General features: G+C 61.3%; 1 protein-coding gene across 1 annotated transcript in view; it reads right to left on the bottom strand.

Annotated features, from left to right (window-relative positions):
• Positions 1-15,715, bottom strand: part of GALNT9 (polypeptide N-acetylgalactosaminyltransferase 9) — a 74,339-nt gene that overhangs the window by 24,459 nt on the left and 34,165 nt on the right. Inside the window, exons 3-5 of the mRNA XM_025861643.2 lie at positions 10,587-10,753; positions 8,694-8,868; positions 4,884-5,081 (exon numbers count right to left, since the gene is read on the bottom strand). Coding sequence (XP_025717428.1) covers positions 4,884-5,081; positions 8,694-8,868; positions 10,587-10,753 — 540 coding nt within the window. The remainder of the gene's footprint in view (positions 1-4,883; positions 5,082-8,693; positions 8,869-10,586; positions 10,754-15,715) is intronic.

The following is a 15,715-nucleotide window of genomic DNA, read 5'->3' as shown; positions in this document are numbered from 1 at the left end:
AGACAGCATCACTGTGCATGGTATCATGCATTCATTCACTCATTCATTCAGTCATGAATTTAGGGAACAGTGAGCGTCTTCTAGGCGGTAAGGATAAGAAGTGAAAGTGTGTCTCTTGCAAGAAGGGGGCACAGTCCAGATGCCGTGAGGAAGCAGGACCTCTAAGCTTTGGTGAAAGATTTTGCCTCAAAACAAAGATGAAGCCCATCTGCTTGTAGGCTGAGGGGCTGCTGTCTTCCAAACCCTGAAAGGAGCCAGCAAAGGCCTCCCTGCGTCCGCAGAGGCCCCGGGGCCGCTCCAGCACCAAGGTGGGGGCCGGACCTGCTCCCTCCTCTGCCAGCTGCTGTTGCAGAGAATACATCCGTCTTCACTAAAACAACGGCAAAAACGGGTCTCCATCACAATTTAAGAGAAGCATTTCTGCTCAGTGAGTGGGAAGTCAGAAGTAAATGCCCTTCGGTCGTCCAAGAATAACAGAGGCATTAAAAAACAATTATCCTTTTATTTGTGCAAAGATTCAATTTGCTCTGTCATTAGATTTTGGCCACAAATGTAACAGTAACGAAATTCTAATGCTGCCTTTGACTTTTCATGGCAAGTGTTTGACGGGTTAAGTTATAACTCACCGACGCACTGCGCACACTTCTCTCATTTTCTTTACAGCAACGAACAGTCTCAGGGTGATCTCCGGTGAATCAAAGTGCCAAATTCCCTGCCAAGTCTATTATAGCTGGTAATGATTATTTTATTATTGCTCAGAGTTCCAAAATAAACTTAAACCCACGAGGTGATGGGGACAGAATCAGCGGCCGCTGAGTTTATTTGCCTGGGAAGTTCTTGCCGTGATTAGAGAACACAGCAAGGCTCGGGCTGCTTTGGCTGAGGGGTCCTCAGGTTCCGGGGAGACGTCGCCGTAACAACCTTACATCCAGGCTGTTGTGTGACATGTGCGGCCCACGGCCAGGGGCCCCCCCCAGGCTCCTGCCTTGTAAGAGACATGCAGACACTCACAGACTCACGGACGCACAGATACACGCTCCTGAGCCACATAACTCTGGAGCCCCACACAGAGGGCGGCTGATAAAATGAAAACCCCAAATGCGCCCTTTGGCCTTCAGGAGTCCGACAAAGGTCAAAGGTGAGCCAGCCTGCTCTCGCATCGTGATGAACAGGTGCTCAGGGGCGCAGCCAGGCACACACTCGGGGACGGCCCTCGGAGGAACGCGCGGTGTGCTAGCACACGGGGTGCGAGGGGCCATTCTGCGCGTATTCCACGTGAGTGTGTGAAGAAACAGTGTGGACGGGATCGGCCCACTTGTAAGGCTCTGAAGCGACCGCCAGACAGCCAGAAGTACCCCATGTGCTCAGAGAGGTGGCGAGGGTGGCGAGGGCCTGTGGGCTCTGAGCCCATGGGCCCAGTGGCCTTCCCTGTGCTCGGCTCCTCCACCTGGACCCCGAGGGCAAGACGCGGCCTCCCCCGCTCCCGCGGACTGCCGTGCAGGTGAACACAGCGAGTGTCTGCAGCCCAGGAGCCTTGGCCAGGATTGCGCTCCCGACCCTGCTGCGGGCGTTTGCCCCGGGGGCTAAGCTGGTGCATCCACAGGAAGCTGCAGCACAGAGGAGGTCAGCTTGGAGGCCATCCGCGCGGAGGCCAGAGTGATTTCAGGGGACGTCGGGACCCAGCCACTGAGCCTGTGGCCGTGGGAACCACCTAGCACCGCGGGAAGCACCTCTCAGAAGACAAGTGAGAAAGTCAGAGAGTAAACGGTCACTGTTCCTCCACGGGGACCAGAGAAGCATCCTGCGTGCGTGCCTAGAAGTGCATCTGCGTCTGCACACGTACGCGTGTGGGTGCGCATCTGTGTTCATGTGTGCAGGTGTGTGCAGGTGGGAGTGGATCTCTGTGCTGGTCAGCGGGTGCACATGTGCGGCTGTGTGTGTGTGTGAGATTCGGGCCCTCCCCCCACGCACTCCTGACTGTGGGAGGGGCAGGGTGCTGGGAGGACCCCCCCAGCCAGACTCGAAGGTCTCCCTTCCTGGAGGCTTGTCCTGGGGCCCCATGCCCGCTGGAAGCCAGCTCACACCCACAGGGCCCTCGCCATCCCCTGGACACATGTGTGAGACTGTGCCGGTCCTGGGGACGGGAGCGCCAGCCCTGCCCGCGGGCTCATGGCCATGGGGGACGTGCAGCAGGGAGCCCGACACGCAGCTCCTGGGTGCACAAGGCGGCCACCGGGCTGACACACTTTCTCCCGGAAGTCCCAGCCCCATCATTCCCGTCTACTCTTCCCTCCTGCTTGAGCTTCAAGTATAATGAACAGCAAGAAAATTTCCTCAAGTAAATCCTCAAACACCATTCCCTCCCGGCCTGGCTGCGGATGTGTAGGCGAGTCCGTGGGGAGGGCAGCAGCTCTTCCCCCCAGCGATGCGGGTGGGGCAGGGAGAGCTTTAGGAGCGCTTTCCAGGAGAGAGCCCCCCCCCCCCCGCCCCACTGGGCTGGAAGCCATCTGTCCAGGCGGGGTGGGTCATACGACCTCCAAGAGCGCCTTCTGCCGGGAGCCGGGCGCAGCAAGGTCTGCCGTGCGGGCGGCGGTGGGAAGCCCTGTCCAGGTGGGGGGCCTGAGGGCGTCCTCCCAGTGAGGGCAAAGGAGGAGGCGCAACAGCTTCAAGGGCCGAGGGCTCAGGACTCAGTGCGTGACTCCAGCCCCTCGAGAACCAGGGGAACAGCCCCAGGGACCCACGAGCCCCACCACCATGGCCCTGAACAAAGCCCCCGTCCCCCACGTCTGCCTGGAGGCCCCTGTGACACGGGGCCTCCAGGAGTTAGTGCCAGCTCAAAGCCAGCATGCAGTACCCCGAAAACCAGTCATGTCTCCTACCTGCACCCTTGCTGGCCCAGCCCAACGGTCCTGAGTCTCACCCGTGTTGTCACATGTACGACAGTTTGTCCCTTCCGCTCCGCAAAGTGCACTGGAAGCCGGGCAGATAGATGCCCCTCGGCCTCCCTGTTCGCACCTGATGGTCGTCTGGGGCGTTTCCATGACTTAGAACTGTGTGGCCGCTGGGAGCCTCCATGTGAGTCTCTGCGTGGACCCAGGCTTCCATGGCTTCCAGGCCCACAGCTGTGGGGACAGCACGCCCAGCGGGACGTGGTTGCCCCATTAGGAGAAACCGCCAAACGGTCTCCCAGAGCGCTTTGGCCAGTTCTGCCTCCGGGCTCGTGTGGGAGCTCTGACTGCCCACGTTCTCCGCAGCGCCCACCCTCGGCCCTCCCAACAGGCCCGGGCGCCTGCTGGTGGTCGCGTGTGCGTTTCCCTCCTGGCAGAGGCCGGGTCTCCATGATGTGCCAGCCCTACCCATCTCCTTCGGTGTCGACTCTGTTTAAAGGCTTCACCTGTGTTTTATTTGGAGTTTTGGCATCAGGGTTTTCAAAAGCTCTCACGTGGTGCTAGTGACAAGCAAAGTTTGAGACAAGACACAGTCGGGCCAGAAAATCCTGCTTCCTGTGCAGCTCTGGGCATCCAGAGGTTGCCAAAAATTTCAGGTGCTTCCCCTTGGGGTCTCTGACTCTTAAAACGGGAACCAGTACGCCCTTGTTTTGCTTTTGCTCCTAATCGAGTGCATCCTGAATGAAGGATTGGGGTTACCTTTCAAGCTGCTACTCCGAGTGAGCCGGGGACCTGCTGGTCTGCTCTGGACATGGGTGGCTCTGCACCCCATTTCGACGGCAAAGGCCCCAGCTCGTGCTCCTTGCGGCTCTCGGGAGTATCGGGGCCTGTCTCTGAAGACGTGGCCGCCGGGACAGTGCCAGCCCGAGGGGGTTGCTGCCCCGGCTTCTGGGGACTCCCGGTCTTGTTGCTCAGAGCAGCCCTCTGTGCTGACAGTGGTTCTCCTCAAAATCAGCGGGGTGCAGGGCTCGGGCCGAGCCATTGCTCCCCAGCGTCTGCTGCCTTCCGGCTGGATGTCCCCACTGCTCTTTGCCCGCAGGGCTGGTGCTTGGAAGCCCCCGCAAGGCCCTCTGGGGGGAGAGAGCCTTCAAAGGCACAGTGACACACAACACCTGTGGCTCCCGGGCACAGTGAGCCATTGCAGCGGGATTTTGGTAGGGACACGCCAGTTTGAACAGAGTGGGGGGCAGGCGGCTCCCGGCCCCTGAAATCTCAAGCCCCTGTGGGGGGGCCCCCCGGGGCCAGCCAGTCCCACAGGCCCCGTGACTGCACCCCCAGGACCTAGTTAGGAAGCGGATTCCCAGGGCTCCGCAGACGGGGCGGGGCTGCAGACTGGAGCTGATGCCGGACAGGGATCGGCAGGTGGCAGAGGATCTGGGGGCGACAGGGAGCGGTGGTGACTGCCGCCGCTGGAGGCCCACGCCTGTTTAGACGCGGCCCCTTCTCAGCTCGGGCCGATGGCCGCCTTGTCAGAGTGTGGGCCTTCCCACCTCCCAAAAGGTGCGGGATCTGTGTATTTTTAACATGTAAAAATCTGTTTTCATGTTTAGGAACCGATTTAAATAAATACGTGCGTTTGAGGACAGCTGTGGGGTCTTTGTGGGGCTCTCGGTCCCACTGCGCACGCCTGCGGCTCCCGCGGGCGGCCACTCCAGTCTGTGTCTCGCGGCCTGTCTGGCTCTGTCACGCTCCCGCTCTTCTCTCTCTGGTTTCCCGTCCTCCGTCCGTGTTTGCTTCTCTTTCACCGGCTCCTCCTTGCTGCGCGTGCACCCCCTGCCGTCCCCGCTGCTGCCCGCCCCCCGGACTGGTCAGCGGTCCCGCCGCACGCCGGCCCCGGCCCCAAGCCCCGCCCCCCCCCCAGTACGCCCCCCCCCCCCCCCCCCCCCCGGGCCCCTGCGGCAGCCCCGTGCGCGCCCCGCCCCGCCGGCTGCTCACCGGATGGGCGCGGCCTCGTCCCCGCGGTCCAGCCAGTCCTGGGGCGGGATGATGTACATGCACCAGAGGCCCCAGTTGTAGCCGTGGGCCGCACTGGCGTACTGCTGCACCTCAAACGTGTCGTACTTGATGTTGTCGATGGCCGGCAGCACGATGCGCCGGCGGTCCTCCTGGATCCGCGAGAGCGCGGGCTCAGCCCTGTGGGGAGGCGCACGCCTGTGACGAAGGGCACGGGCGCGGGGACCACCAGCCTGCGCCCCCAGGAGGGGCCCACCGCCCACAGGCAGGGTGAGGTCGGGAGGCCAGCCTCCCGCGGGCAAGGGCGTTGGCCCCGGGAGCCCAGGGCGTGTCTGGCCGCAGACCTGCGCCGCCTGGGGCCTCGCCCTCCCCCTCCGGCTCCGGATCCCACTCCCTGCCCCTCCTTCCCTGCTCCTGTGGAAGGTACACTCCCTTACAGGCACTCATTTGAGGACTGGTTATGTGCCACGCCCTGGTCTAACAAACTGGAATACTTCCGTAAACTTAAAAAGAAAATCCATGCCTCAGAGAGCTTATGGTCTGTTGGAAGGACGAGGGAGGCTACTGGGTACTGTTGTGCAGTGTGCAACCTACACAGCAGTATGCAGTGGCCCTGAGGGGGGGGCAGCCATTAACATATAAGGGAAGGTATGTTGGAAGGTGAGAGGCATCCTGCGGGAAAGAGACCAAGGTAAGGCTGACTTGGGGTTGCAGTTTTAAACAGGGCATCAGTGTAGGTTGCCCTAGGCAACGAGCAGGAGGAGGTGGGGGGCCGGTGGGTGTCAGGGGGATGGGGAGGGTGCGGCCAGCGCTGAGGCCCTGGGATGTGAGCGTGGAGTGAAGTGGGGGCAGTGGACACGGTGAAGCCAGTGAGCGGAGGGACCCGAGGACGCAGGCTCTCGGGTGACCTCTCTGGACATCAGCGTGAGTTGCAGACTGTGCGGCTTCACCCTTGGACGTGCCCCATTCCCTGCAAGGACGAGACACCACCAGAAGCCTGGCCTCTGAGCTGGAGTTCAGCTGTGGCCATGGGCCGCCCGCTGCCCCAGGGGGACCAGGAGCCTCAGGGGTCAGGAGCCGCGGGGCGGGAGGGGGGAGCCGCGGGGGGGGGGGCAGGGGGCCAGGGCGCGGGCGGGTCCTCTGGCCCCACCCGGCGACACCTGCCGCACGGCCCCGTCTGCTTCCCCATCCCGCTGAATGACAGCCTGGTATTTATTTGCCTTTCAGCTTCGCGAGGAGCAGGATTAATTAATTACTGTTCGCAAAGTGCCCAGAGATGGAGAGCCCTCTGTAAATGCCACATCTGCTAATGAGGCAGCATCCCTGTGGGGGCCACTCTGGGAGGGGAGGGCTATTTGCAGATGGATAACTGTTTTCGGTTGTGAAAATGAAAGTTACACTCGTTTAAAATTGCATTTGGAGTGACAGACTCGCAGCTCTCCCAGACGGCTTCCAAATGCCCGAGGGAGGAACCGCTACCAAGTGTGGTTGTGCAGTGCGCAGCCCACACAGCCCGGTGGAGTGACCCTGGTGGGGGCAGGCGGTGAGCCGTAATGAAGGATACAAGGTGATACACATTGTGGGAGAAGAAGGGCTGTCTCAGGAGGGTGGCAGAGCGGAGAGAAACGGGGGCCAGGAGGGGAAGTCGAGCAGAAGAAACTCGCATCTCTGCCAAGCGTGCGGGGACAGAACCAACCCTCGTGACAAGCGCGTGGTGCTGGGGCGGCTGAGACCCTTCAGGAGAGGGGAAGGAGAAGGCTCCACTAGGAGACGCTGAGCCCCTGCTGGAGCCAGTGGTAGCTGGGGGGAACCACGGCCTTGGAGACCCCGGGGCGCCAGACCCTCGCGGACCAGCTGGGGATGCAGGAACCATGCACAGGGACCGCGCAGACTCAGGAACGCTCCAGGCCACCAGTCCTCAGTTGGAGCCGCCACTCACGACCCCTCGTTTCCCATGGCTGGTATCCCAGGGAATGTCTTATGTTAGGCTTCGCAGCGTTTAAAAATATGCGTTGGGAGATTTGATACAAAAATCGTGAGTTTTAGTTTCTACTGAAATGGGGCAAGCCGCCACCGTGGGCCGACTTCTCTCTGCGGCTCCGCGGGTGGGCGCTGCGGGCTGCCCCTGCAGACCCACCCGCTGCAGGTTTAACCTGGATTATGTGGCTGGCCCTAAGGCCAACGATGAAGGACCCCCCCCCCCCCAAGAAACAGAAGAGGAGAGTCACGGACACTCCGCGGAGAAGCCGGGGGAGGACAGAGGCTGCAGGGCTCCGGCCAAAGCCCAGGGATGCCGTGGACCCCGGAGGCTGGAGGAGACAAGGAAGGACCTCCCCGGGGGCCTCTCGGGGGTGTGGCTCAGCTGACACCGGTGTCCCCTCAGTGGACTTCGGGCCCCAGAAACGAGAGAGTAGTTTCTGTTGTTTAGAGCAGCCGGGTTGGGTGGTCAGAGCCCCAGGACGCTGATACATGGGGTCAACCCTCCCTCTGCCCACAGGCTGCTCCCAGGCACGTGCATGTGTCCAAAGTGTCCCCTCAGCTCCCAGGCCACCTCAAACCAGGCTGTCCCCTGGGGGCCCGGTCTGCCATCCCGAGTACTGATCCAACCCCGAGGGCCTGGAGCCAGGCTCCAGTCTCTCACGCAGTCCTGGCAACAGCCCGCACCCCGTGCACACTTCCAGCATCCCACCTGAAGACGAGGAGACGGGCGCACCCCGCCCTCCCCTGACCGCACCATGCTGGCAAGTGGGATGTCCCGCTGTGACCCGTTCCCTTACCTACAGCATTCCCGCAGGATCGCTGCCCCCGCCCCTCCCCTGCCCACGATATACCCCTTGCTCATCTGCACAGGGCACCCCCCATGTGCAGCCATCAGAGAAGTGAAGGGAACAGCTGGCGCTTTCCAGAAAATTCAGAAGCACGTCCTGCTATTCGGTCAAGGCGTCCTTGGACCCGGGCTCTGAGGATATCAGCGCACCCTCTGCGTCTGGATGGCGGGGTCTGGACAGAGGCGCCGGGACCAGCCCTGGGTCCGACACTCCCCGGGGACCCGGCCTCCCCCTCAATGGGATAACGTGCTGGGCAACTGACACCATTCTTAAGGCTGGTTCAGAGCTGGAGGAGGTTTCCAGGTGGCCCAGGCTCTATCCTTGGCATGCGCCAGGACCCCGGGGCCCCATGCTGCAGACCCTAGGCCACGCAGACCTGCGCTTCCTGCAGCCCACAGGGGCTGCTGGGGCTGCTGGCCCAAGGCCACACGGAGCATCGGCCTGCAGGGCAAGCACGAGCTTAGGGCTGGAGCCCTAGCCTTCCTGCTGGGGTGCTGGGTGCGGGGTCACAATGCTAGGTCATCCTGCACACCTGCTCCTGAGTCACCGTGTATCCCCGCCACTCCCAGGCCACGTCCCCCTGCAGGCATCTCATTACAGGCTCACTTCGCCCCTGCATGGTGGACGAGAGGGCACCCCAGGACAAGAAACTGCTTCCAGCTGGTGCTGGGGGCTTGGGCTGCAAGCAGCGGACCGGGACCCCGTGGCGGCACGTGCCCCACAGCTGTGTGTGTGCCATGGTTGGAGGCCACGCACACACGCTCGCTCTGTGCTGTGACCTGCTGGACACATAACACCCTGCAGTCTGCGCCTCCCGAGCGGCTTCCGGCCCAGGAGCGGGGCGTGAGAAGCCCCAGGCTGGACTCAGATGCCCCGGGCCCCAGGCTCATCTTCTGCTGGCTCCTGCAGGGAGTCCCGGAAGCCAGCCCCACCCCCAGCTCTGCCCCCCGCGCCCCACTCTCACCAGCCCACGCCGAACTCCACGTGGGCGTCGAAGAAGCCGACCACGGGGGCCGTGGCCACTTTCCAGCCCTGCAGCCGTGCCCGGATCAAGCCTTCCCTCCGGTTGTTGCGGACGATCTTCACCAGGCCTGGGTACCGCCTGTTGACATACTGGTCCAGGCTGGCTTTGAGCTCCACTGCAGGGGACACAGAGACGCCTCAGCATGTCTGCTCCCCAGCAGGGCCCTGAGGTCGCCCCAGGTCGGTGTGGGCCCCGGGCCCATACTCCACAGCTGTTGAAGGGCACCTTCAGCCGGACGTGCTTCAAGGGGCTGGGGAGACCATGGGGCAACAAGACCCCGCCCTGTGAGGCTGGCCCTCCAGTCCAGGGGACGACAGACAAAAACCAGCCAAACGGGACTGAGCGGACAGAGACACGTGTCACGAAAACAGGAGACCCCGGGACCGAGGGCCTCCCCGTGAAGAAGGAAGTCCACACATGGATGCACGGCGAGCACACGTGGTCGGTCCACGCCGTGGGGTATTCAGCCGTCCACCCACTACAACTGAGGACAGATGCGGTGTGATCCCACTTCTCTGAGGCCTCGACAGATGCCACCTTCAGAGAGACAGCAGGCGGGGTGAGGGCGCCAGGGGCTGGGGAGCGTCTAGTGGGGGCAGACCTCCAGGTTGGGGGGGTGCAAAGTTCTGGAGACAGACAGTGTGGACGACTGCACAACAGTGTGTGTGCTTCATGCCCCTGAACTGAGCACTGATGTTTTAAATGGCTAATTTTATGTTACGAGAAATTTCAGCTCCATAAATCACTAAAAACTCAGTGAAGGCACAGGTGAAAAACCAGGAGGGACTTGAGAACGCTCCACAGACCGAATGTGCACCCAAACAGGCGCATCTACAGCAGATCAGGGCTGGTGGAGAAGAGAGGCAGTGGGGTCTCTCCAGGTGGCTGGGCGGGGTGTCCCCCTGCAACCTGCCTACGGAAGCCACCTGTCCCCGGGACCCAGGGACGGCCACCGGTCCTTCCCAGGAACAGCCTCCAGCCCCATCCTGCCCTTTCCAGAGAAGGTGGCCACCCAACCCTCGTTCCTTTCATGGGGTCAGCTCGGGCCCTGCAGTGTAGACATCCAGACCGACCCTGGGTTGGACATGGCACATCCCGCCCTTGAAGGGCTCCAGAGGTGTCCCCCAAATTTCCTCCATTTCCCTCCCTCTTGAGGTGCAGAGGAGAGGCCAGGATGATGAGCCCACGGGACCTCAGTCTGGGGCCACCCACGGTGGGTTCAGGCTCCTGGCTCGGCTGGTGCCCAGGCACCTCTGGACCCCTGGCAGGGGCTTTGAGCCCTCTGCGCCTGGTGGGTGTGGGATGTGCCCAGGGTCCCCACTGTGAGTGCCGGCCCAGCTCCCCCCACAGCAGACCCTCACTGGAGCCCCCACCCCTGTCACTGGCAAGAAGAGGTATGATCAGCAGATAGGGGAACTCAGTCTGCCCGGGCTTTTCTGGGTGACATCTGTAGGAGATGAATTGAGCCCCCAAATTCAATTCCACCCACAGCCTCAGAATCGGACCTTATTTCAAAATAGGGTCTTGGTGGATGTAACCAGTTAAGGATCTTGAGATGAAATCCTCCTGGATTTAGGGTGGGCCTCGTCCAACAACAGGTGTCCGTATAAGAGGAGACATACAGGGGGGAGGCCATGTGAAGACGAGGAAGAGGGGGAGGGAGGCAACCCCAGCTGGAGCACAAAGGACAGCAACAGTCCCCAGAGCCGCGAGAGGCAGGGAGGACTGTGGCCTGGAACCCCCGGGGTGTGCGGTCCAGCCCACCGACTCCAAGCCTCCAGCCCCCAGCTCCAGCACGCTTGCACTGTCGGGGTGCCCCACTGCCCCACTTACCACTGTCGCTGTTGTCGTCCACCAGGATGACCTCCTTGAGGAGCCGTGAGGGCGTGCGGTTGACCACACTGTGCACGGAGCGCAGGATGACAGAGAGGGCCTCATTGACAAAGATGAAGACCACGGAGATCTGGGGCAGGTCGGCGTCATGGGTCACCTGTCGGCACCTGCAGGAGACATGGTTCGCCGTCAGTGGTCAGTGTGGGGCGTGCCTGCTCAGCTGGTTCTAAATCTTGCAACCAGCAGAAGAGCAACAACAAGGCCTTGGGGGGAACGCCCAGATTCAGAGATTGCATCCATCAGAAGCCACGGCCTCGCGGCTCCGAGCCTCAGCCCGCTGCATCCTTGCTGAAAGTCAGGGAATGGCGGTCATGTCAGGCTGTGGCCTGGTGGTGGGTGGGGCCCAGCCCCGAGCCCAGCGCCGTCAACACCTGGTTCCATCTGCAGTCGACGTGCGGTGGGGGGCTGTGGGGCAGCATCTACAGTGAGCCCTGTACCCCAGGTGTTGCCCCCAAAGTGAAACCCGGGTAGTGGGCGATGGGCTGCAGAAAGGCCTGGACAACGTCAGCTGAAGGCTGTTGCAGGGGATCCGAAGTCTGCAGGGACGGCCTCATCATCAGGGCTGAAGGTAACAGCCTCAGCCAAACCTAAGGACTGAGGGGCGCAAGGGGGGGTTGTGCGGTTCTCCCAGGGGTCTCGCTGCAGAGGATGGGCATGGGGGCTGCGCATGGGGGCTGGGTGAGGGGTGAGGGATGTCCGGTTCTTCGGTGTAATTAGATGATGCACGTTGGCTAAGGTGCCTGCAGAAGGCAACGGGCTATTGGTGTAATAATGTGATTGAATAAATTCACCAGGGGGCAAAGGGAGATAAACAGGAACTTAGCAAATGGTCAAAAATAAGGTGACAGAAAAAAGAGGAAAGAAGAGTAAAGGAAATACAAAGATACACGAGAAGGAATCCACGAACGTTTGCTGTCACAATAAACGTAAACACACCAAATCTCTTCTTAAGATGGCAGAGGCCACTGGACTTGGCTAGACACACATGCTCTCACACCCACACGCTCACACCCACGCACTCTCACACACATGTTCACACTCACACGCTCACACTCACACCCATGCTCTCACACCCACGCACTCACACACGTTCACACTCACTCTCACACAAAGCTCACACTCTCACACACGCTCACACTCATGGTCTCACACCCACACACTCTCACACACATGTACACTCACTCACACATGCTCACACTCATGCTCTCACACCCACACATGTTCACACTCACTCGCATGCTCACACTCACAATGCTCACACTCGTGCCCTCACACCCACACTCACACCCGTGCGCTCTCACACACATGCTCACACTCAGTTGCACGCTCACACTCTCACACATGCTCACACCCATGCTTTCACACCCACGCACACTCATACCCACGCGCACACACGTGTTCACACTCACTCACACACGTGGTCTCACACACCCACACGCTCACACCCACGCACTCTCACACACATGCACACTCACTCACACATGCTCACACTCATGCTCTCATACCCACACACTCACACACTCACACACACGCACTCTCACACAGCCCTGCTCCAAAGGGCCAACTTCCCTCCCATGGAGTGAGTGCAGACGGGCTTTGAACCCAAGCCATCCGCCACGCCCAGGGCCAGGTGCTGCCCTAGCACAGGCAGGGCAGTGCCAGTGAGCCCCCCCATCCCACAGTGTGTTAGGGGCTGCGTGCTATTGTCTCTGGCCTCACAGTGGCGCCCAGGCAAGAACAGTGGATACGGCAGCATGATTTCACAGAGGAAGGGATGGAGGCAGGGACAACACAGGGCCATGGGTGGGGACCCCGGGGCCATCTCTAGACCAGGCAGCCAGGGAGGAGCCGTGAGCAACCTGGCAGTGAGTTTAGCCCTGCCCTGCTCAGCTCGGCTGCAGAGCAAACACCACAGACGGGACGGTCTAAGCCATCCAAGTGCGCTCCTCAGTCTGGAGGTGGGGAGTCCAGATGCAGGGGCAGCAGGGCCGGCTCCTCCCAAGGCCTCCCCTTGGTGTGCAGACACTGTCTTCCCACCTTCCCACCGTGTCCTCAGTGGTCGTGCCCTGTGCATGTCTGCACCCTGCTCTGCTCTCTGCGGGGACTCCGTCGTAGGGGCCAGGCCCACCCGAGGGACCCCACTCCACCTGTCACCTCTGTAAGGCCACACAGTCACATCCTGAGGTGTGGGGGTCAGGGCTCCCCTGTATGAACCTGGGGGGCACAGCTCAGCCTGTAACAGACCCAAAGAACAGAGGAACGAGCCATGTGGAGGACGAGGCGACAAAAAGAGCCGGCAGGTGGGGTGCACTGGGCGTGATGAGAAAGGCTGTGCGGGCGAGGCAGGCTGTGGGGGGCAGCGTGCCCCTGCCTCAGTGGACACTCAGCCCCTTTCCACCCTCCACAATGCAGATACACGCGCAGCTGGCCTCCGCCCTACAGCTCTGGCCATGAGTCCCCGGGATTTATTATGGTGTGGAGGAGGCAGCAGCTGGACACGGGCGGCCCGTGCGAGGGGCCTGTTCTCATGACCTTCCACGTGATGTAGACGTTGCTGCCAGGAACCTGCTCTTCACCCTAGGGGTCATGGCAGCCACTCACCTTAGAGACATGCCGCCTTCACCGGATGGAAAATGCTCTTTGTGCAAGCTCAGGCCCCTGCTGGTTCCTGACACAGAGACCCCAAGCTGCTGGCCACTCTGGGGAGAGCACAAGGCTCCCGGGAAAGCAGGGCAATAGAATTGTCCAGATACACTCTCCATTCTTTGCTCCGCAGGTCCATCAGGCAGGAACAATGTGAGTGGTGCAGGGGACTCACTGGCCGGCCTTGGTGAGAAGTCCAGGGGTGTGTGCCTTTGGGCCTGCTGGGCCGGGGGTTCGCCATGTCGGCAGGACCCAGGGCCTCTTCTGGCTCCACGCCTTCCTCGGGGTAGGCGATGCTCTCGGGAGGGCAGTCCAGTTCCCAGCACAGGTGGGAAAGCACCGTGCGTCTCCTTGGCTCTGATTGGACGGCGCGCCCTGCCGTGGACCAATCACGGTGGCCCGAGGAGACGGGGCGCTCTGATTGGCTTGCCCGTGGATTATGTCACTTCTTGAGTCTGGGAGTCGGGAGGGGGCTTCACGAGGACCTCGGCCGAGGACAGGCAGCTGGTCGCAGGGAAGGCGGGGGACCCTGACAGCCCGGCCCCACAGTGGGGACTCTGTCCCCCGCCTTTCCTTCTGTTCTCCTGCAGATAAGAGTGTCTGCTGGGCTAATGGTGTGTTCGAGGGTCTCCACGTTGGAGCGGCTTCCCTTGGCTGTGGGTTGAAAGGTGTTGCCCTCCCCCACAAGAGAGCCCTCGAAGGTGACCTTGGGAAACAGGGACTTTGCGGGTGTACCTATGTCCTGGATCTCAAGGTGAAAAACATGCTGGCCTTCGGGGCGGCCCCAAATCCAGCGACAGCTGCCCGTGAGGACAAAGGGCAGAGGGAGGTCAGAGTCAGGGCCGGGTCTGCCGTGGACCTGCGCGAGGCTGGAACCACCCCATCCGAGGGCGGCTCGCCTGCTCACGACTAGGGGTCTTCCAGCACCTGTCCCATCAGACAGATCCGAGAACGGCCGGCGCCGAGGAAATGCCACGTCCAGGGGTGTTTTGGGGCTGAGAGTCCATCCCATTCAACTCTGATGGGGACAACCAGGAACAAGGAGCACTGGGGGTCGTGGGGGCTGTGCCCCAATGAGTGTGAAGAGCAGGGGCAGAGGGCCCAGGTCAGATGTGGTCTCTGCTCAAACCCCAGGGGCGGGGACCAAGGAGTGAGCAGGGTGCCATCACAGAGACCTGCGCTGCCTGATGCCCCAGGAGCCACAGAAGGAAACCGTCCGCATGCCGTCCATATGGAACTCACGGGAGAGGCAGGACCCAAACGGGGAGTCCAGAGGGAGCCCGCGTTGGGGGCACCACTCCCTGCGCCCAGACAACACGCCCCCGAGTTTCTAACTGACAAAGCAGGCTGGTCTTCCCAGCTCAGCTCTCCACAGCCTGGACACACGTCTTGCTGGGTTAGGTCAGGTCCCTGAATAATTTAAGCCCAATCTGTTTCATGAATTTGGTTCTGAGAGCCTGGATTCCGTGCTTGACCCTCTGTGCTGTGGCACTCACCAGATAATCTCTCCATCTTTCCAGCTCTGCTGCAGAAACCACGGTCTAGAAGGGATTCTTCACACAAAGTGATGTTGCTTCTTGAGATTCTTCTCACTTAGTTCTTCCAGCAAGAATAAGTCCCACTTGGGGACTAGAAAATCGACAGGGTCACATCTATTATGGGATCTGGTGCTGTCCAGACGCTTTGTAAAAATAGTGCATCCACTGTGGTCACCACGATTGTAAAACACGGGATAGATTTCTACAGAGCTTGGCAAACACGGACATGTTTAACTCTGGATGTGACAGAGAGCAAGCTGGCTTCAACTCCGTGCCGGGCTGTCCCCTCCCTGAGCCCAGTAACACCCAAATGTGTCTGAGCGCGGCTGGGGGGGAGGCCTGGGGGGAGCACAGCAGGGGGACAGCCTGGGGGGTGGGGCATGGCTGTGGAGACAGCCCGGGGGGCACAGCTGTGGGGACACACTGGGGGACAGCCTAGGGGAGCGTGGCTGAGGGGACATGCTGGGGAAACATCCTCAGGGAGCACAGCTGTGGGGACAGCTGGGGGGGACACAGGAGCGACACAAACAAAGCGGATGCTGGTTTCTGTGTCTGGGCACTTTTGGAGATGTGGTTTGGGGTGGCTGGAGGCTGGGGTGTTAGTGGCCAGGCCCTTCTGCCTTGTCGCTGTGCCAAGCGTGGGGTTGTCCCCAAGCCTGCCTGCGCCGGCAGCCCCAGTTCCATCGCAGGGAGCAGGGAAGGAGGGAAGGTCATGCCCTCCCCACCAGGCACACATTCCCCAGGTCCACATATGTCCCACTGGCCATGGCTCGGCCCCCTGCGAGGGATGCAGGACATGCAGCCTTAATACAGGCTTGAGCCCAGCTGGATTTGGGGTTCACTTAGGGAGGAAGAAAGGGAGAAAAGATGGGAGGGTCTGGGGGCGGA

The sequence above is a fragment of the Callorhinus ursinus genome, unplaced genomic scaffold, assembly GCF_003265705.2.
Source record: "Callorhinus ursinus isolate GAN/ISIS: 27379988/994484 unplaced genomic scaffold, GSC_fseal_2.0 scaffold150, whole genome shotgun sequence".
Lineage (NCBI taxonomy): Eukaryota > Metazoa > Chordata > Mammalia > Carnivora > Otariidae > Callorhinus > Callorhinus ursinus.
Note: the sequence above shows the minus strand (reverse complement) of the source record. Positions and strands in the feature narration are given on the sequence as shown.